Source organism: Balaenoptera borealis (assembly GCF_965194805.1).
Source record: "Balaenoptera borealis genome assembly, chromosome: 3".
Classification (NCBI taxonomy): domain Eukaryota; kingdom Metazoa; phylum Chordata; class Mammalia; order Artiodactyla; family Balaenopteridae; genus Balaenoptera; species Balaenoptera borealis.
In genome coordinates this window covers 173759674-173782317 of record NC_138866.1, presented here as the reverse complement: position 1 = coordinate 173782317, position 22644 = coordinate 173759674, and the positions used below count along the sequence as shown (strand labels likewise).

The window sequence follows — 22644 nt, the reverse complement described above, 5'->3', positions numbered from 1 at the left end:
GTTCCCTGAAGGACACTGAAATGCAGCAACTTCTTTTCCACACAAATGCTTTTAGCTGGGATATCTACAAGTGGCATTTTTAAAATCTATTATGAAACACAAAGAGAATCTGGGATTTGAAAAACCATATGTGGAAATACTTCTCTCTAACAGATTCTAGAATGAAAATGTTCTATAAGGGGCCTTCAGAAGTATTTATGTTGGTCTTAAATCTGTTACTTAAAATATATGCTTTTAAAGATGTATTTGTCCCTGTGAGGTTGAATAGTCATTGTAAAGAAAACATAAACATGAACATTTTTACAGCTACTATAAACATCATTTACCCAAGAGAAAGCCTGTCTCAGTTTTTATATATTTGCCTGGGTCACGGCAGGATCAGGTGTCCACGAACGTTTGCTCCTCAAGTGACATAAAGATCAAGTTGTTCTAGAGGTATTCAGCTCATCTCTGAGAGGTGGCATAGAAAATTTAATTTGGTTTAAAACTTACCTCATGTAAGGACAGGTATATAATAATAAATCTCATAATTCACAGAAGACCATGACATGATGTTGAAAAACATGAAGTAAAATTAAGAATTATTTATTACGTTATTAAACTAGTGCTGGTAATAGTACTCCTGTACTTGGCAACCTCATTTTTTAAACTAACATACATTTTCGTACATTGTAAAATGTATGTACAGTGACATACATTTTAAACTAACAATACAATAGTACTGTATTCATTTGAGTCATTTGGTGGTCTTATATAATAATATTTTAGACCATGATCATAGTCTTAGACAAGTTCATATTTTTAAGGTGATACTACAAAATAAAAAGCACTTCCTGTTGCATTTTGTAAAAAGACAAAACGATTTTGTTGCCTCTCAGACACTGAGAGTGGATGAAATAGCCACCACCCGTCAAGTCACCTAAACAGTGATGCTGACTGAAAAAAAATATGTCCTCAATGGACCCATGGTAGCTCTCAGCGCTAGATCTGGGTGTTCTTTTCTGTGCAGACTTCATTAAGCCTTTAGCTCCATGGACTCAAAATTCAGTTTTAAGTAGATCAGTTCTGATGGCTGTGGAGATTCTCGGGTGTGTCTGATGTTTGACGAGGGTATTTGGAGCCTACTTTGTGTTTTAACAGCCAGGCTAAACAGCTTTTCTAGTGTAACAGGGAAGAAAGTGACAGCACTAGGACTTGAACCCAGGTAGGCCTGAGACTGTATGTAGGCTGTACTTGAAACTAAACCACAGTCCCATACTGTCGTTGGGTCCAGATGAAGAGTGTCATTGGCTGTTACATTCACACCGCCGGTCAGGGTCAGAGCTGCTAGGCAAACTCATCTCTGGGATCTGCGTCCATTGCCCTAGTTACCACTCCATGAATGTGCGATGTAAATTGAAAAATGTCATTTAACCCAAATTTTTCTTTAGATTTATTAGAGTTCCTTTCAAAATAATTATTTATTATGTTCCACAATCAGTATACTATTCTATTTAAAATTAGGTATCCATTTGTCACGTGTGGATCAAGGTAATCTTGCTTTAGAGTAGGGAAGCAAGAACAGGAATTCTGGAGGGTTCTTTCATTTGCAAGTTTGAAGCAGTTACTTCTATTTTTAAAAAAAGTATTTAAAAAAAAAAGTATTTTTAATAATTATAAGAATAGTACTTGCTTGTTAGAAAAGTTTCAAATAATTTAGAAAGGTATAAAATATCCACACCATCCGCTTCTCCCATGTCCCACTGTGGCATGTCTGACGTGTATTTTAAAATTATCCAAACAGATATGTAGTTACTTTTGCTTTTATCATAAGTAATGGTATCAAATTAACATGTCAGCCTGTTAACTCAAACTGGTAGGCAGGAATTTTAATCTTACTAGCTTATTTATTGTGCACTTTTTTGTTTGTTTTTCCTGTTTACAAGACAGTAAATATGGTACAGTAATAGTAATACTATCGCAATAGTAATAGGTATGGTAATAGTGATTTTGATGCAGTTCTACTAAAACTGAACTGAAAGATTATTTTAGGACTATTTGGCTACTGTTAGGCACTATACCTACAGTCAAGATCCAGACTGTTAACATTACATTTTATTTAAACGCTCTTTACAATTCTAATTCCAAATGAAGACTTCCGTGAGGCATCTTTCCTTACTCACCTCCCCTCACCCCCCTCCCCCTTTAAAGAACATTTTGGATCTGTAGGCATCACAGGGCTGCTACTATTCCGTTTTCGTTAGGTGTGGTTTGAATTTTAAAATATTAACTTTTAAACTACTAAGCTACTATAAGATATAAAACTTTAATACAAGGGTAAAGGAAATTCAAGAAAAAATGTAGAGTGATATATAAAAGGCCTAATGAAAAAAAAATTGGCTAAAGATTTTTTTGTCATATCCTATTGAATTCCCAAGTGCTAATCAGTCGGAAAAAATCTGAGTGTTGTCTAATTCCATCAAAACTTATGGATGTATATTGGATTGGCCAAAAAGTTCGTTCGGTTATAAGTAAAAATGACACATTTTTCATTTTCACCAAGAACTTTATTCAACAACGTATTCATTAACCAAATGAACTTTTTGGCCAACTCAATACTATGAAGTATCCATTTGGACTTAAACGGAAAAATTAAAATTATTATGAGCCAAATATGCAATTCTTATGACATTGGTTTCAAAAATTTCTGGGCCATGCCATTTCAGGCAAACTTATTAATACAGGATGATTTTGATGTCATTATAAAGAATATAAATTGACATCATTATATAAAAATTACTTTAAGTGATATTTTGTACTGTTTAATTGGTGCCTATTGACAATTCAGAGATTCCCAGGGGGTAGTTAAAACATTGAAATGTCTGACCATGGTGTCTCAGTGAAAGAGTGAGTACTTTCTGACTCAAGAGAAAGCACACCACAGTCACAGCTATGAGCAAGTTATGGAGTTTAAAGTTCTGTTTTCAGAGTGTAAAACCTTATTAATGGGTTCCATGTTCTCCTCGAAGAGTTGAATGTTGTAATCCACCCCAGTGTTTGCACAAGCCCCGTCTAAAGCTTTCCTCTGCAGGCAGTTTGTTTTCTAGAGGAACACTTAAAGGCATCCTGGGAGAAGGGGACTCCTTAAAACTGTCATACTGTCTATTCCTAATTTACACCCCTACACTTATTCTGGAGATACTTTGTGTCTGTACCGCACCTCTCAGCATAGCCGTAGAGGTTTATTCCCATGACTTACCTGGAAGACATACCAAGCGACAGTGGCCTTTGGAGCACTGCTGATTTCCCCATGGATGTTAATTGAATGGTATTGGTTCTCAAACTTTATGAGAATGAGAAACTTTTAAATAGATAGATAAGCAAACAAGCTTTTTTAGTATCCATGAACTGAGAGGATATGTGAGGAAATTCAGTACTACTACTGAATGAATTCATACTTTATCTCAACCATATCTGCTTGCATTAGACAGTAGTACTGTATGTGTACGGTATTCTGTTTAGTCAGTCCACTGTTAATGCACGGTCCACGTGTGCATATTTAAGGACCCCTTTGCCATAATTTTACCCAGAAGTGGGGACCCATGAATATAGACTAGTTAGGAATCTTAGCAATATCCAAAGTATGTCAAATACCTTTTCAAGTATTTAATAGTTCTGGTCATATACTTTTATTATTAAAAGATAATATTCCTCCCCAAATTTGAATAAAGGAGGTATCTCTAAATTATTAGTTCTAGAACAGCATTTCCCAGCAGAAGTTCTAATCGTGTTAAAACCCCGGGAAAAAAATGGGTTCCGTGGCCAAATAAGTTTGTAATTTCACGTCAAGTTTTACAATGTACATTAATGTCGTAGAGGTCTTGAGAAGTCATGAAGCCCAGCAGCCAAACTTCCCCTACGTCATCAAGCATAAGGAATACATCACCCCTTTCAGGTGATCCTTAATAAAATTGCACAAACACGCTCCGGAAATACTGTACCAGCGACTCCGCTCGTCCACACACAGTTTTCCTGTCATGGAACAGCGCTGGTGCTACTACAGTCAGCATTAAAAAGATAAGCTTATTATGTCAGTGGCACATAGCCAAAATGTATATTTTGACTGACTGTATTCATACCTTAGAAATATTATGGCATGCATGTTTTCTTTTAGCTACTGGGCTTTCATTTCTCACTGCATCCTGGTTTAGGTTCTATAATATTCTTTATAAGTTAAAAAGAATTACTCTGGAAGTAATATTTTTTTATGTCCATCCAGTAGTTATTTTCATAAGCTTAATAAAATAGGAGAAAAGGTACAGCATTGGAAGATCTTAATTTCTGAGGGAAACCCATTTAATAAAACAGTCATTCTTTCATTCCAAATCCTAGTGTAAAGGCAGCTGCAGTCAGCTGACAGCTTGTGGTTATGCTCTGATTTACAGGGGAAGGAGGAGGTTGTACTATTTTAAATGCATAATAGAGCATTCGTTTTGTCATCTGGAAGCAGAGATGGAAGAAACTCAGGGGAAATGAGAGGCAGCAATGTTGCTCTTGTGGAAGGGAAGCTTTGTGGCACATTATCAGACAGCAGTGCATATTGAAGAAAATATCTGTTAGGAATGCATGTCACCAGATGTATTTTGCTTTCGAGGATGGTAGACAAATCAAATAAGAACCAGAGAAAAGCCTGAGAAAAAGATGCTCAGAAGGATACTGAAGTTATTCTTTATGCCTCACTGCCCTTTACTTCTCTTGGTACCTTCCGGAGGAATCAGTATAGATGTATTTTTAGGTTGCTGTTTTCCAGCATCAATATGACAACATGATTCTGTCTTTATATCAGTAAGCAGCTTCTACTATGTTTTCCTATTTTCTGCTAGCTACAATTTACAAAGGATGTCACAGCTCTGGTAAGAACTGCACAGAAGCCATTTCCTTGCTTTATAAATCATGTTTTGTAGAGATTTGTAGTAAGCCAATCTATTAAAACTGTAAGTTTGCTTAGAGGAATCTCTCCATGGTGTTAATCTTACTAATTTGCAGAATGTGTTTGTGATATATTATTTTCTTTATTTTTTTCTTTTTATGTTTGGTTTTCTTTTGTATCCTGGGCATAACTGGTGTTAAAACATAACATTTATCTGCATCTGTATTTTTTTAAGCATCTCACACTCTCTCTTCTCCTAGTACTTTGCTGTTATGTTATGTTTGTGGCTGCACTTGAGCTTTGCAAGCTGTCTAATGCAAAGAGAGGATGTGATGATAGTCTTGAATTAAGCTTGTTTTGATTAGGGGAGGATATGTAATATGACACCACACCTAACTGTCTCAGCTGTCGAACGTAGTCCTGAATTACATCAGTTAGCTCTGTTTTATAGAGTCTTGTTACTTAATTTGTTATTTTTAAGTTTTAAAAAACATTGCTAGATAATTTTGTGAATAATTGATAAAAAATAATTGGAGCTGCATGCCTGCCTGTTAGTAATAGAGAAATGTCTCCTTATAACAGGTAAAAGAGACCAAATAAATTTGTACAATACAATTTTGCATTACCATAAAATAAAAAACTATAAATTATGTACAGGAAGATGAATTACCTTTTTTCATATTTTACGCCTTTAATGTGTACTTAATTTCTTAAATGTGCATATTCTCTATTTCTCCTGGCTGTTGGAGGATTTAATTTATCAAAATGGATTATTTTTAGGGACTCAGTAATCATTAATTGGCAAGACAGTGTTCAGTGTATTATTTATGATAGCAGTAGTGCCTAAAGTGAAGATGTATTTGGTGAAGATTTTAAATATTTTCACCTTCACTCTGGCAAAAGATCAGAGTCTTGTTTTGCTGAGATTTATTAGGCAGCCATTTAACCTGCCAACTGCTGCGGAAAAAAAATCATAAAACTTGAAAGGGGAAATTTTTAGAAGCAAGACGTCCGTATCTAATTAACGGTGGCGAGGGCGGGGCGGAGTTTGGTGCGTTTCAGGTCTTTTGAGAAAATAGGCAATGGTAATTTATATTTTTTGCAAATTCTAGAATTTATTTGATTTCTGAGAGACTAGCCCTTTTCTGAATTTGTGGAGTACCCTTTACACTGTGTTTGCCTGCATGCTTTAGTGAATGCCACCCAAGAGCAGGGCACCGTAAAATAACATAGTGCATCGCAAGAATGGAAACAAGTGTTCCTTTGATGACTCTGAAGTGACCCCTTTTTCTCATCTTCATGTAGGCGTATTCTCAAGATGCCTACCTGAAGGGCAACGAAGCCTACAGCGGCAATGCCCGCAACATACCTGAACCTCCACTGGTCTGCTACCCCTGGCTGCCACCCGCCCCTCCCGCCCCGGTGCAGCCCCCCGAAACAGCCCCTCCAGACTCCTCCACGAGCAAACCGCAGGCCAGTCCCCCAGTACTGACGCAGCCCGGCAGGGCCTACAGGATGGAAATACAAGTGCCTCCGTCACCACCAGAGGTGGCCAAGTCAAACACAGCAGTGTGTGTCTGCAGTGAAAGCGTAAGGACCGTCATTGTACCTTCTGAGAAGGTTGTAGATTTGTTACCTAATAGAAGCGGCCACACAGTTCCCTCCCACAGGACTGAGGAGGTGAGGTATGGCAGAAGCGAGCAGACCTCTTTCAAAACAGCATCAAGAAAGACGTCGCCACCATCCTCCATTCCCACGTCCCATCTAATCCATCAGACCGGCTCCAGGTCTTTGGAACCTTCTGGCATTTTACTTAAATCAGGCCATTACAGTGGACACTCAGAAGGACTGGCAAGCAGCAGATCTCCAGCTGTGGATCCTCCTTCCGTATCTGTCAATCACTATTCTCCAAACTCCCATCAGCACATAGACTGGAAAAACTATAAAACTTACAAAGAGTATATTGATAACCGGCGGTTGCACATGGGTTGTCGGACAATTCAAGAAAGATTAGATAGTTTAAGAGCAGCCTCGCAGAGCACAACAGATTATAACCAGGTGGTGCTGAACCGCGCTGCCTTGCAGATACGACGTCGGAGCACCTCTCAGGACCGAGTGCCCCAGTCCGTTCAGATCCGGCAACGCAGCGTGTCTCAAGAGAGGCTGGAGGACTCGGTGTTAATGAAGTACTGTCCAAGGAGTGCATCTCAAGGAGCGCTGACCTCTCCTTCTGTTAGTTTTAGTAACCACAGGACTCACTCGTGGGATTATATCGAGGGACAGGGTGAAACCCTAGAAAATGTCCATTCTGAATGTCCACCACCCGATGTAAAGGGAGAACGAAAGCAGACTTACAAGTGGAGTGGATTTACCGAACAGGATGATCGGCGAGGTATTTATGAAAGGCATAGGCAGCAAGAAATTCACAAATCTTTCCGAGGTTCCAATTTTACAGTGGCTCCGAGTGTTGTGAATTCCGACAACAGGCGAGTGAGTGGCAGAGGGGTGGAATTGGTGTCTCAGTTTAAAAGAATTCCAGCAGATCTGAAACCACTGCAGCCCAACAGAAATTTTCAAACTACCTGCGGAATGTCCCAGCCTCGAGGTATTTCACAAGACAGGTCACCTCTTGTGAAAGTCCGAAATAATTCTCTGAAAGCACCTACGCACGTCATAAAACCACCCTCCAGCCAGAACTCGTTTGTTTCCATCAAAGACCAAAGACCAGTAAATCACTTGCATCAAAACAGTCTCTTGAATCAGCAGACATGGTTAAGGACTGAAAGTGCCCCCGATCACCAAGTGGACACTGGGAACCCCCCCTCTCTATCCGGAGCCTCTGTTAAGCCCACCCCTCCGATGAGTGAGAACGCTGGCACTCCAGATTTGGAATTATCCGCCACTCAAAGGATTCAAGATTTAAATTTACAAGAGGCTGAAATTCAGCCATCAAATGCTGTAGATAATAAAGAAACTGTCATCCTAAGAGAAAAACCTCCATCTGGTCGCCAAACGCCGCAGCCTTTAAGGCATCAGTCTTACATCTTGGCAGTGAATGACCAAGAACCAGGGTCAGACACCACTTGCTGGCTACCTAATGATGCTCGCCGAGAGGTCCATATAAAAAGGATGGAGGAGAGGAAGGCCTCAAGTACCAGTCCACCCAGTGATTCCTTGGCTTCCATCCCATTTATAGGTGAGCTCACTTAATGGTCATTGGCTAGTATGTCAAATACTTAACACATCTTTTCAGCAAAGTATTTCTAGTTCAACAGGTACAGGAATTTTACAGTGTGATCTTAAAACACTTGTTCCACATTTTCTACACTCTGCTAAAACCAGAGGCATAAGCTTTTACTCTCAAAAATTATTTCTAGTATCCATTTTCCTTTTTTTTTTTTTTAAACTTTACGTACTCGGTACCCATTTTTAATTTTGATTTTAATGAGACAAATCCCCACCATCTGGGGTGGGGTCAGGAGACCCATCAGCAAACCAAATTGTGCTTAGTTGTTGATTCAGCTGAAACAAAAGCCAAGTGGAACAGCTTTGATCGCTAGTAATCAACCTTTCATTTAAACAGTGCTTTTTACTTTCTAAAGCTTATTTCTTTGTAAATTTTAACTTGTGGGCCAACTGAAAAGACCTCTTTGTTGTCACATTACTTTGTCTTAGAATCTGTCCTGGACTAGATGGGGGGGAAATTACTTAAATTACAAGCATGTGCCCTGATCTAGAACACCTATCATGTTGACTGAGGCTTTAGTCTGCTCCCACATGCCCCAGGTATATTATCCACAAAGCAGCCAGTATGTTTTTTAAAATATAAATAGGATCATTTCACTCCTGATCAGAACCCTTTTTTACTTCCCGTGTTACTCAGAATAGAACCCAGAACCCGACTGCGGTGGACAAGGCCCTCTGTGATCTGGGTCACAACCCTGCTCCACCTCTCACCCCTACCTCCCGTCTTCCTGTGCGTGTCGTCTTCACACACGCCAGCCTCCTAGCAGTCCTGAAACGCGCCAAGCACACCCTGCTTCAGCGCCCTGGCACCAGTTCCAAGCCTTGGAGTGCATTCCAGAGATATTCACAAGACTCGCGCTCTCTCAGTACATTTGGGCCTCTGCTCAGATATTACCTTATCAAAGCAGCCTTTCCAGACCAGCCTATCTAACATACACACAGAACCTGACATTCTCTATCTCCTTAAGCTACTTTATTTATCTTTATACCACTTGTTTCCACTTGGCATTTGTATTTTTTGTTTATTACATGTTTCTCTGCAGAGCTAAAACATGAGCTACGTGAGAGCCAGGATTTTAGTTCTTTTGTTCACTTCCGTGTCCTTAATGCCTGGCATAGAGAAGGCACTCAATATTTGTCGAAATAATAGGTGAATGATAATTTTGATTTGATGGTTAAATGTGTAGCAAAACAAAACAAATTTTCATCATAATTACTATGCAGAAAAAAAAAATAATTACTATGCAGCTCTAAGATATCATATGCTAACAGGATTATCATATATATCCTTCCTATTATCTTCATTTAATAAATGAGAAATTTAAGCTATTGAGAGGTTAAATAACTTCCCCAAAGTCACACAGTCAATATGCAATAGAGACTTCCCTGATTCAGCCTCACTGCAGAGCACAACTCCAGAGGGCACCATTTATACAGAATGCGTTGTGAACAGCGCCCTCTGGAGGTGTGTGATGCAAGGCTTGCTTTGAGGCCAAGGCCATACTCTCTCTCAACCTGCTACCCCATAGGTTCAGGAAGAGTTTGCCATAATTTTGTAATATATTGTATTTTCTTTCAGTACTGTTTCAGACTTTTTCTCTTCTAGAGAAACTTGTTAAAGCCGTTGAGCTCTTGGACTGTCAGGTGACACTGTCAGAATCAGTTTTTTTTTAAAAGTTCCACATAACTTATATTTTTTATAAATATGACATATTCAAGTTGTAAACATTGTAGGGACTCTCAACCTAAATTGTGCTCATATTTATATCTGTACCCTTAAGGCCAGCCTCAAAGAATAGTAGAATTCTATTGTAGATGGAAATGATATTTTATAGAAATGATTATTTTATGATTTTTTTAAAAACATAAAAAGCCCTACAACCCATAGCTGTATTTCCCAGGCCTGTGAGATGTTACCAGAATAATGGCATTATACTTTCTTCCTACTTAGTAATAATAATATAATGAAATTATATTGGAGTAATAAAAAGTTCGCTAGTTATATCTGTTAATATTTCTACGTACAGGAATAAATCAAAAGGTTAATTATGCTTCTAAAGACAAGTTTGGCTAAAATATAAAACAAAAATCTATTTAATTCTATATACATAAAGATTTAGAAAAATTATTAAAATAGACCATTTTGTTTGTTTATTAAAAATAAAAATGCTCACTAATTTGTTCTGATCACATTCTACTTTAAGTACTTATTAGAGTCTCCTTAGTTCCTACTGAATGACATCTTCTATTTTATGAATCATGACTTAAAAGTCCCCCAGCATAGAAATGTCTTTATAATCCATTTATTTCCTGTATGCCTCCCAGGACTTTAATATATTGCATATGATTACTCTGGTATATCATTTGAACAGCACCAGTGGAATAGGGTAGAATACAGAACTGAGATATGAACACAGAATTGATTTTACTGTTTCAGATGTAAATGCTGTCTATGGATGTAAGTGTTCTTAAGTTCCAAAATTTCATATTGAAATCCTTTTATTATTGAGCTTCAAAGTTTTATCTGACCAATGGGTATTTGTCTTTCCAATCTAGCTATTTTTAAAAATATGTGTTTTACTGGGATGGACTCCAGCATTGAAACGGACTAAAAGAGACTATTTGCAATGTTTCTCAAAGTATTTTCTAGGAAAACTAATTCCATTTGATAAAGGGGGAAAAACAAAAAAGATTAGTGATCAAATAAATTGAGAAATGCTGGGTTTTGAAAGTAAAACAAGTTTTGTCTGTCTTCACCGTAGAACTCTCAGCATCATTAACATGCTCCTATATATCGTGAATTTTCTAGACAGGATATAGTACAATTTGTCTCAGAAGTATTTGACCATGAATCCTTTCTTTCATTTAGAGTTTTTCAGTTTAGTATACCATAAAACACACTTTGGAGAATGTTGGTCTATACTCTATGCTATTTTATGGAACATTTAAATTAAAAGGAAGAAAAGAAAAGAATTAAGGCTTGCTGTTGTATCGTCACACTACAGGGTCTTTAATAGTCTGTGAATTTAATAGTTATTTTTGTTACTTGAAAACATTATAACCAATGCAAAATAAGTAAATAAATAAATAAATAGGTGCCTTGGCTTTATTCCTAAAATATCACAGAATGGAGCCAATTTATTTACTTAGTTATCTGTGTAATACAGAGCTAATGAAACGTCTTGCAGAAAGAAAATTTTCCAACATTTTGTTACACATTTAATATCTAATATTCCTTTGGGGTCACAAAGACTTAGAAAAATGAAGAAAATAAACCACTTTGTTTTTAAATTAGGAATATCAGTCATTAGCAGTAATTTGTTTATGCCCACTCCCACACATACATGCTCTTGTAAAGCTTCATAGTAAGTCCTGAAAATAAATTTCAACGTCTTTCACAAGTAAACACAAAACGAGTAATGAGTTCCTAAGTAATTTGTTCTACAGTAGCAGGTATTAATAAGGTGTATTCTCCAATCCTGATTTTCTATGTTTCTTTTTACTACTCATAACTATTAATATAAAGAAACCAGCTGTGTTACCCACATCGAGTTCCTCTCAAATTCGTTCTCCCCTCTTTTTTGCCGTACTTCTAATACTTCTTCTTGTTCTTCTCACCCCAAAGTTGGCCAGTATGTGTGTACTTAATTAGGATTAGCCTAACTAAAATTGCATTTGATTGGTGCAGCCGTGCTGGCCCTGGCATTTTAAACCAATTTAGAAGTTTTGTAGGATATGGCTGGATTACAGTGTCTCTATAGGTAAATTTAGCTATCTGAAATTTACCCAAAAGGGCTGGGACTGGGTGATTGGGTGACTAAATAATAATCCTGAATTTAATGTTCCCTCTTCTTAGCTCTGATTCCCCAAGTTTGAATTGGCATCTTCTTACTAGATAAATTTCTGTGTTCCAAGTTTAACAAAACTGCTCACCACAGAATAATTTTAGATGTTCATTTATCTTCCTTTTGGTAGTCGGCTTTTATCCCAAAATATTTCAAATCGATCTGTAGCACACCTTATAGAATACTATGCTTACTTCCTTAGGGAAATAAAATTTTTTTAAACGTCACACTTACAAAAATTATAGAATTGTATCCCTAAAGCAGACTTTCTGGATTTTCAGCTAGTTCCTTTAATGTTGAAAAGAGATCCAATAGTAACTACACTCCCAGCCAGATCTTTCAGTTTTTAAAATAAACGCAAACCTCAAAAGCCCCCTAAAAAATCCTTGGCTTATGAAAGCCCAAAAGTATTTTATATTCTTACATAAATTAAACAGATAATTTTACCCCTTTTGTGGGTTTATTGTGTAGCCCCCTTGAGCTAGAAATGACCCTTCCTGATAATCCTAGTCCAATTTCTTTATAGGGAATGAATTTAATACCCAGAGGAATTAAGTGGCTTTCACAAAGTCCAGCAAGACAAGTCCTTTGACCCCTGCCCTGCTCAGTCTTCCCATGCCTAACAGCTGGCTTATTCTGTGTGCTAAAATAAATCGTTCTGAAGACGGATTTGTGACATCGGTGCCTAACATTTATTCATTTCTTTTAAGGTAAATGTTGGATTCCTTGAAATTAGTACTTCCAGCATTTGTCAGCTGGCAAGCTGGGTCATCTTTCATACACATGTGCCCCTCACATACACACAAACCCATGAAATCGTACAACCTCTAGTTAACTTGTCTGACCCATGAGCCTGCAGAAATGCAGCCAAGTAACTGTGACACACTCCCGGTGGTTCTTTCAATAATGAACACTGATTACTGTTGTATTATTTTATCATTACTGATGATACCTATTTCCTCTCACCTTACAGATGAGCCGACTAGCCCCAGCATCGATCACGATATCCCACACATCCCCGCCTCTGCGGTCATCTCTGCGTCCACCTCCCAGGTACCCTCCATAGCAGCGGCCCCTCCCAGCCTCACAACTTCAGCTCCTTTAATTCGACGTCAGCTCTCCCACGACCAGGGTACGTTTCAAGGAGCGGTTATGTGCACTGTCTCGCGTTCTCAGTTTTCCGTTTAGAATACTGTGACAGCCCGTGATCTCCTCACCATTTAAAAAGAATCTGGAAACCACTTGCGCACGTCTAAGTGTTGGGTTTTGATTGCAGACTCTGTTGGACCCCCCAGCCTGGATGCCCAGGCCAGCTCAAAGACAGAACGATCAAAATCATGCGACGCGGGCCTGGACGGCTACAGCGAAGACGCGGAACTGTAAGTCTCAAGCGCGTCGTCTTAGACACTTGCCAGTGGGCGCTCGGTATGACCGTGACATGCAAATACTGAATTTACTGCTGTCTTTCCTATTTTCTAACTTTATGACGTTAGAAATGCAAATAAAAACTCAAAGTTGTCACATGATAATACATTCAATTGAATTTTTTAAACAATTAATGTTGAAAAATCACTGATACACAAACATAATACAAAAATACATATAAAAAAATATATATTAAATAATTACTTCTGCTTTAGGCCTTCAGTCACCCAGTTCTACTCTCAGACATAACTATGCTATCATTTTCTTTTTTTTTTTTTTTTTTTTAAATTTATTTATTTACTATTTATGGGTGTGTTGGGTCTTCGTTTCTGTGCGAGGGCTTTCTCTAGTTGCGGCGAGCGGGGGCCACTCTTCATCGCGGTGCGCGGGCCTCTCACCATCGCGGCCTCTCTTGTTGCGGAGCACAGGCTCCAGACGCGCAGGCTCAGTAGTTGTGGCTCACGGGCCCAGTTGCTCCGCGGCATGTGGGATCTTCCCAGACCAGGGCTCGAACCCGTGTCCCCTGCATTGGCAGGCAGACTGTCAACCACTGCGCCACCAGGGAAGCCCTATCATTTTCTTTTATATAATTCCAGAGCTATGCTGTGCATAAAATCATACACACATTTACGTACGCTTATATACGTTTGTGTGTGTTCTAATTGTTTTTATAAACAAATGGTAGGTGCTCTACACACTGATCTTGGAGAGCATTCAGTGCATGTATGCCTGGCTTATTCTTTTTCATGATTGTTTAATTTTCCACTGAGTAGTTGTACCATAATATATTTAACTGGTATTCTGTATTCTAACAGACATTTAGGTTGATCAAATCTTATGCTACAACAAATAATCCTTCGGTGCCTATATTTGTACATAGTTCATTTAGCATATATGTGAGTGAGTACAGTTGGAAAAAGGATTGTTACATCAAAGGGTATGTGTATTTTTTACTTTAATATCTATTGTCAGTTGCTCTCCGATTTATTCCTCCTGAACCAGCTGCCTGAGGGGAGCCTGTGTGAGGTGTGGCCAAGGGCAGTGGCAGTGGCTAGCAGGGATTTTTCTAATGATGCAGGGTGGGATGTGTGAGCCATTTTAGCCTTTACTCTCCCTCATTAAAAGGTATCAGTAAACAGCCACATTTCAGAGTCGCCTTCACCTTACCCCAGCTACACAGTGCTTCCTGCAAAGATGGCAGGACTGTGTGTTTCCTCCTTCATCCTCACCTCGCCTGATGCTCCATGGTGATCAGTGAGGCTCCTGTCACTGGTACGCCCTTTCCTGTTGTTCCAACAAGGGAAGCTCGGTTTTGATCTCTCAGAGAACAGCACTCTGCAGTTTTGTTTGAGACGTGTAAGCACTGGCGTCCTCTCTCCCTGTATCCACTTTTTACTTCACTGCATTTAACCCCACTTCTTCGTATGCTGTAGTTCAGATTACAGGCGTCTCCTGATGTTGTCGAAGATGAGTTTGCATATCTATTTCTGGTTGCCTTGTTTGGGGGGGTGGGGGGCTCTGAGAGGAGAGGGCAGCGCCATCTTCGATCACACCTTAAAATCCTAAGTTCCTTAATGAACTTTAAATTAAAACAACAACAAAACAACTTTGTCCCATAAGGTTAAATTGTTTTTGAATAATTAATGTGAACCTGTCCTCCAAAGCCCTAAGCTTATTCAGTGGCATCTGCTGTTCTCTGTGCTGAAACATCCAGAATATGGTCTGAGGGAAGAGTGGCGGCCATGAGCAGCCCTGATAATGCACTTGCTGCCGCCGTGTCCACAAGCTGGACGAGTGTGGAAGTGCCTGTGTCTACCTGACCGCTGATGGTGACCACTGTCATTATTGACAATGTGGAAATCCTTAATAGGGCATTACACCTGTGGGTAAATAATAACATAAAGCCCAATGTTTAGTCTGAGTAGCTTTTTTCTTGATATAAAAAAAAAAAAAGAGGATAAGAAAATCTCACCTTTTATTCAGAGATGGTTTTAACTTACAGTTTAAGAAAACTTCTATCATGGAATCGAAAGTTTAAGTACTTATAAAACTAGCTGTTTTTCCTCATTTGCATCAAACTCTGATCATTTAACATGGTAACAATGAAATGTCAGCTTACTAATGAAAGGGTAGTTGTAATAGTCAAATTACTTTTACATCTTTAAGGTATTTTTATGCATTTACTGCAAATATTGATAGACTTCTTTTCCAACAGGTCCTTTAAGCATGTATCTAGCCTGAAGGGAATCAAGGTAGGTATTCAGTATTTTTAAAATATCGGTAAATGATAAATGTTTCTATTTACCTGAATTTACTTTAGCTCTTCATAGAGAATTATTTCTTTTATCCCTTAGGTATTTCATATTTAAATATCGTAACCTCCTATTCTATAACTTGCAAGTGCATTTGGAAAATATCACTCTAAGTTGTGATTTCTAAACATATACATCAAATATATAGCAGTTTACATACATCGTGCTGATTTTCTTATTTTGTAATTTTGCAGCCAAATATTTAACTGCCCAGCAGTATATATTTTTTTCTATCCTCAACATTATTATTTCCTGCCTCCCCCCAGTTCCCCCCCAATACAATCCGCCCTGTCCTATCTTGTCTGTCCTTCCCTCATTGAAACAATAAAAGCTGTTAGACAGGAATTTCCTTATTTTACCTCCTCCAAAGATACCAGGACCTTCATTTATACCCACACTTTCTGCCTTCCTTACCCTTATCTTAATAAGTATCTTTTTGCGTGGCACATTATCCTATTAAGCACAAACACCCACGTTTCTGCTTTGGATTCCATCACTTTTCACTTTCTCAAGACCCCTCTCTCTTCTGCATAATCACTCTTTCCATTGGCTCAGTCACCATCATATAGAAGCATGTTCTATGATTTCCTGTATTTAAAAGAAAAACCTTCCTCGAATCCACGTCCCCCTCTGTTTACTGCTGTGATTTACTCTTCCACTTTTCATAGCAAAATTCTTTGGGAAAAAAATTGTCAGTAGTTTCCACTTTCCCACATCACATCTTTCTCACCCCACACACATCAGAATGACACTGTTCAGGCCAAGGTTACCAGTGACACTCAGGTTCCAGAACAACTGGCTGCTTGGATTTTTCACTTATTTGACCTTTTAGGAGTATCCAACGTAATTTCCCACTTACTTCCTGAAACACTTTCTTCTGCTGGTTTCCATTTCTGCCTCTGCGTAATATTTAAAATGCTGGAAAGTCTAGAGCTGGTTATGACTCCCCTTTCCTCTCCACCTACCCTCATTTCCTTGATGCTTCTACCCAGAGATCTCCCCGAGTGTATATTGCCAGCCTTGACCTCTTCCCCAAACCGAGGCTCATGTGGGCTCCTGCCCTGCACCATCTCCATTTGGATGTTTAACAAGCAATTCAAGGTTTCCATGACTAAGTAGACCTCGGTGACCCCCCCAGACATGTGAATCCCTCCTTTTCCCCCATCTGTCTAAGTCCGCTTCAATTTACCCACTTTTTCAAGCGCCAGGTCTAGGAATGAAGCTTGTTTCTTCTTTTCCCTTTCAAGTGCCGTCCGCTCTACCTCCAGAACATACCCTGAACCTTTATCTTCCTCTCTGTCTTCACTTTCGCTACTTTAGTCCCAGCTGCCACCGTGCCTCACCTGGATTCCCACAGTGCCACCTCCTTTCATGGTTGTCCCTTTCAAATCCGTTCTCCAGGTAGCAAGCGGAGCAACCTTTCAGCTGTGTGATCAGATGATGTTACTCCTCTGATTCATCACTTCATGGCCTCCCGCACACTTCCTGCCACAGCCTGAAGTACCCTGAACAGTCTATAACTAGCTGTTTCTCTTACTCCCATGGAAAAGTGAACATTTAAAATGACAACAGTGAGGGAATGCCCTCGGAGTCCGGTGGTTAGGACTCTGCGCTTCCATTGCAGGGGGCACGGGTTCAATCCCTGGTTGGGGAGCTAAGATCCCACATGCCTCGATGTGGCCAAAAAAAAAATGATAACAATGAATGTACATTCAGTAGCTATATATGCTCCCTGAATTTTTCTTTCCCCTGATCTTTTGTGGTTGCCTCTTTTTAAAATGTTTTCTCCAAATTTCATCTCATGTTCTTTCTGCAGAGAGGTCTCACCTCAGCACCACCAGTTTATAGCTGCTGCTCTGTTGTTCCTTATTGCATCTCCCTGTTTCATTCTCCAAATGGCACTAATCACAATCTGATCATTTTCTTGTTTTATTTTTCTTTCTTCTTTGCCTTTTCCCACTAAAATGTGAGCTCTTGAGAGTAGGAAAATTATACTAGTTCTATTATTTTTTAGTGGTTAAAAAAATTCCTTCAGGTGACTTTAAAAATGATGGTGGTCAATACCCATTTTTTTAAAAAGCAAAACCAGAAATTTTTCTAATGTAATTGGTAAAGTTAGGGTTTTTCAAAAATAGTCTTTCATTTGGAAGATTTAGTAAAAGACTTTTTCAGCAAAACAATTTCAACATGCAAATACTTATAAAGAAAAAAGCTGACATTTTGCTGTGTTTTCTTTGGACTTTTCTATAGATCACAGACAGCCAAAAGTCATCAGAAGATTCTGGATCCCGGAAAGATTCTTCCTCAGAGGTTTTCAGCGATGCTGCCAAGGAAGGGTGGCTTCATTTCAGGCCACTTGTCACTGATAGGGGCAAGGTAGTGTGTTTTCTCAGCTACTGTGAGCATGGGAAATGCAGGCCCTGAAACATAAAGCATTAAGTCTCTATACATAAAATGGCAAAATATCCAGAATAAAGAGTGGAAAACATTTATAAGTATCTTTTTCTACATAAAGGAAAAATTATTTTTACAAATTCTAATCAGAGATTTAATTTTATACCTTTTTCATCCTTTATATCAATTACATATGGAACATGTTGTCTTACATCTTGTCAATGTAAAAGAGACATCGGCGTATTTAAGAAGGAACTCTGCTTTTCTTATTAAGTAGTTTATTACCCATGGATTATTACAGAGTAGTACTTTAGGGAGGGGCAGTTCTCCATATTAATAATTTTAAAATTTTTATTCAGTGTCGCCCAGTTTACTCAAATTGCCTTTATTTTTTTTTTTTTGAGTTTTTTTTTTTAACATCTTTATTGGAGTATAATTCCTTTACAATGATGTGTTAGTTTCTGCTGTATAACAAAGTAAATCAGCTATACATATACATATATCCCCATATCTCCTCCCTCTTGCGTCACCCTCCCACCCTCCCTATCCCACCCCTCTAGGTGATCAAAAAGCACCGAGCTGATCTCCCTGTGCTATGCAGCTGCTTCCCACTAGCTATCTGTTTTACATTTGGTAGTGTATATATGTCCATGCCACTCTCTCACTTTGTCCCAGCTTACCCTTCCCCCTTCCCATGTCCTCAAGTCCATTCTCTACGTCTGCGTCTTTATTCCTGTCCTGTCCCTAGGTTCTTCAGAACCTTTTTTTTTTTTTTTAAGATTCCATATATATGTGTTAGCATGTGGTATTTGTTTTTCTCTTTATGACTTGCTTCACTCTGTATGACAGTCTCTAGGTCCATCCACCTCACTACAAATAACTCAGTTTCATTTCTTTTTATGGCTGAGTAATATTCCATTGTATATATGTGCCACATCTTCTTCATCCATTCATCTGTCAGTGGGCACTTAGGTTGCTTCCATGTCCTGGCTATTGTAAATAGAGCTACAATGAACATTGTGGTACATGACTCTTTTTGAATTATGGTTTTCTCAGGGTATATGCCCAGTAGTGGGATAGCTGGGTCATATGGTAGTTCTATTTTTAGATTTTTGAGGAACCTCCATACTGTTCTCCATAGTGGCTGTATCAATTTACATTCCCACCAACAGTGCAAGAGGGTTCCCTTTTCTCCACACCCTCTCCAACATTTATTGTTTGTAGATTTTTTTGATGACCATTCTGACTGGTGTGAGGTGATACCTCATTGTAGTTTTGATTTGCATTTCTCTAATGATTAGTGATGTTGAGCATCCTTTCATGTGTTTGTTGACAATCTGTATATCTTCTCTGGAGAAATGTCTATTTAGGTATTCTGCCCAGTTTTGGATTGGGTTGTTTGTTTTTTTTGATATTGAGCTGCATGAGCTGCTTGTATATTTTGGAGATGAATCCTTTGTCAGTTGCTTCGTTTGCAAATATTTTCTCCCATTCTGAGGATTGTCTTTTCGTCTTGTTTATGGTTTCCTTTGCTGTGCAAAAGCTTTTAAGTTTCATTAGGTCCCATTTGTTTATTTTTGGTTTTATTTCCATTTCTCTAGGAGGTGGATCAAAAAGGATCTTGCTGTGATTTATGTCATGGAGTGTTCTGCCTATGTTTTCCTCTAAGAATTTTATAGTGTCTAGCCTTACATTTAGGTCTTTAATCCATTTTGAGTTTATTTTTCTGTATGGTGTTAGAGGGTGTTTTAATATCATTCTTTTACATGTAGCTGTCCAGTTTTCCCAGCACCACTTATTGAAGAGGCTGTCTTTTCTCCATTGTATATTCTTGCATCCTTTATCAAAGATAAGGTGACCATATGGGCGTGGGTTTATCTCTGGGCTTTCTATCCTGTTCCATTGATCTCTAGTTCTGTTTTTCTGCCAGTACCATACTGTCTTGATTACTGTAGCTTTGTAGTATAGTCTGAAGTCAGGGAGCCTGATTCCTCCAGCTCCATTTTTTTTCCCTCAAGATTGCTTTGGCTATTCGGGGTCTTTTGTATTTCCATACAAATTGTGAGATTTTTTGTTCTAGTTCTGTGAAAAATGCCATTGGTAGTTTGATAGGGATTGCATTGAATCTGTAGATTGCTTTGGGTACTATAGTCATTTTCACAATGTTGATTCTTCCAATCCAAGAATATGGTATATCTCTCCATCTGTTTGTATCATCTTTAATTTCTTTCATCAGTGTCTTAATAGTTTTCTGCATACAGGTCTTTTGTCTCCTTAGGTAGGTTTATTCCTAGGTATTTTATTCTTTTTGTTGCAGTGGTAAATGGGAGTGTTTCCTTAATTTCTCTTTCAGATTTTTCATCATTAGTGTATAGGAATGCAAGAGATTTCTGTGCATTCATTTTGTATCCTGCAACTTTACCAAATTCATTGATTAGCTCTAGTAGTTTTCTGGTAGCATCTTTAGGATTCTCTATGTATAGTATCATGTCATCCGCAAACAGTGACAGTTTTACTTCTTCTTTTCCAATTTGGATTCCTTTTATTTCTTTTTCTTCTCTGAATGCTGTGGCTAAAGCTTCCAAAACTGTGTTGAATAATAGTGGTGAGAGTGGGCAACCTTGTCTTGTTCCTGATTTCAGTGGAAATGGTTTCAGTTTTTCACCATTGAGAACAATGTTGGCTGTGGATTTGTCATATATGGCCTTTATTATGTTGAGGTAAGTTCCCTCTATGCCTACTTTCGGGAGGGTTTTTATCATAAATGGATGTTGAATTTTGTCAAAAGTTTTTTCTGCATCTATTGAGATGATCATATGGTTTTTCTCCTTCAATCTGTTAATATTGTTTGTCACACTGATTGATTTGCATATATTGAAGAGTCCTTGCATTCCTGGGATAAACCCCGTTTGATCATGGTGTATTATCCTTTTAATGTGCTGTTGGATTCTGTTTGCTAGTATTTTGTTGAGGATTTTTGCATCTATGTTCATCAGTGATATTGGCCTGTAGTTTTCTTTTTTTGTGACATCTTTGGTTTTGGTATCAGGGTGACGGTGGCCTCGTAGAATGAGTTTGGCAGTGTTCCTCCCTCTGCTATATTTTGGAATAGTCTGAGAAGGATAGGTGTTAGCTCTTCTCTAAATCTTTGATAGATGGCCATCTGGTCCTGGGCTGTTGTTTGTTGGAAGGTTTTTAATCACAGTTTCAATTTCAGTGCTCGTGATTCGTCCGTTCATATTTTCTATTTCTTCCTGGTTCAGTCTCGGAAGGTTGTGCTTTTTTAAGAATTTGTCCATTTCTTCCAGGTTGTCCATTTTATTGGCATAGAGTTGTTTGTAGTAATCTCTCATGATCCTTTGTACTTCTGCAGTGTCAGTTGTTACTTCTGCTTTATCATTTCTAATTCTGTTGATTTGAGTCTTCTCCCGGTTTTTCTTGATGAGTCTGGCTAATGGTTTATCAGTTTTGTTTATCTTCTCAAAGAACCAGCTTTTAGTTTTATTGATCTTTGCTGTCGTTTCCTTCATTTCTTTTTCATTTATTTCTGATCTGATCTTTATGATTTCTTTTCTTCTGCTAACTTTGCAGTTTTTTTGTTCTTCTTTCTCTAATTGCTTTAGGTGTAAGGTTAGGTTTTTTATTTGAGATGTTTCTTGTTTCTTGAGGTAGGATTGTATTGCTATAAACTTCCCTCTTAGGACTGCTTTTGCTGCATCCCATAGGTTTTGGGTCATTGTGTTTTCATTTTCATTTGTTTTTAGGTATTTTTTGATTTCCTCTTTGATTTCTTCAGTGATCTCTTAGTTATTTAGTAGTGTATTGTTTAGCCTCCATGTGTTTGTGTTTTTTACAGATTTTTTCCTGTAATTGATATCTAGTCTCATAGCGTTGTGGTCGGAAAAGATTCTTGATACGATTTCAATTTTCTTAAATTTACCAAGGCTTGGTTTGTGACCCAAGATATGATCTATCCTGGAGAATGTTCCATGAGCAGTGGAGAAAAAAGTATAATCTACTGTTTTTGGATGGAATGTCCTGTAAATATCAATTAAGTCCATCTTGTTTGATGTATCATTTAAAGCTTTTGTTTCCTTATTTATATTCATTTTGGATGATCTGTCCATTGGTGAAAGTGGGGTGTTAAAGTCCCCTACTATGATTGTGTTACCTTCGATTTCCCCTTTTATGGCTGTTAGCATTTGCCTTATGTATTGCGGTGCTCCTATGTTGGGTGCATAAATATTTACAATTGTTATATCTTCTTCTTGGATTGATCCCCTGATCATCATGTAGTGTCCTTCTTTGTCTCTTGTAATAGTCTTTATTTTAAAGTCTATTTTGTCTGATATGAGAATTGCTACTCCAGCTTTCTTTTGATTTCCATTTGCATGGAATATCTTTTTCCATCCCCGCACTTTCAGTCTGTGTGTGTACCTAGCTCTGAAGTGGGTCTCTTGTACACAACATATATACGGATATTGTTTTTGTATCCATTCAGCCAGTCTATGTC

The 22644-nt window shown here is 38.2% G+C and overlaps 1 protein-coding gene across 11 annotated transcripts in view; it reads left to right on the top strand.

The window, feature by feature from the left end:
* The window catches only part of ARHGAP21 (Rho GTPase activating protein 21), a 133245-nt gene that overhangs the window by 92418 nt on the left and 18183 nt on the right, over positions 1 to 22644 (top strand). For 6 of the 11 annotated variants that reach the window (XM_082385222.1, XM_082385218.1, XM_082385225.1 and 3 more), the window contains 6 exons: positions 4863 to 4892; positions 6215 to 8105; positions 12974 to 13132; positions 13277 to 13379; positions 15641 to 15677; positions 17988 to 18113. In XM_082385222.1, the coding sequence (XP_082241348.1) occupies positions 4863 to 4892; positions 6215 to 8105; positions 12974 to 13132; positions 13277 to 13379; positions 15641 to 15677; positions 17988 to 18113 (2346 nt within the window). The remainder of the gene's footprint in view (positions 1 to 4862; positions 4893 to 6214; positions 8106 to 12973; positions 13133 to 13276; positions 13380 to 15640; positions 15678 to 17987; positions 18114 to 22644) is intronic. The other 5 variants (XM_082385224.1, XM_082385223.1, XM_082385219.1 and 2 more) reach the window with 1 other exon arrangement.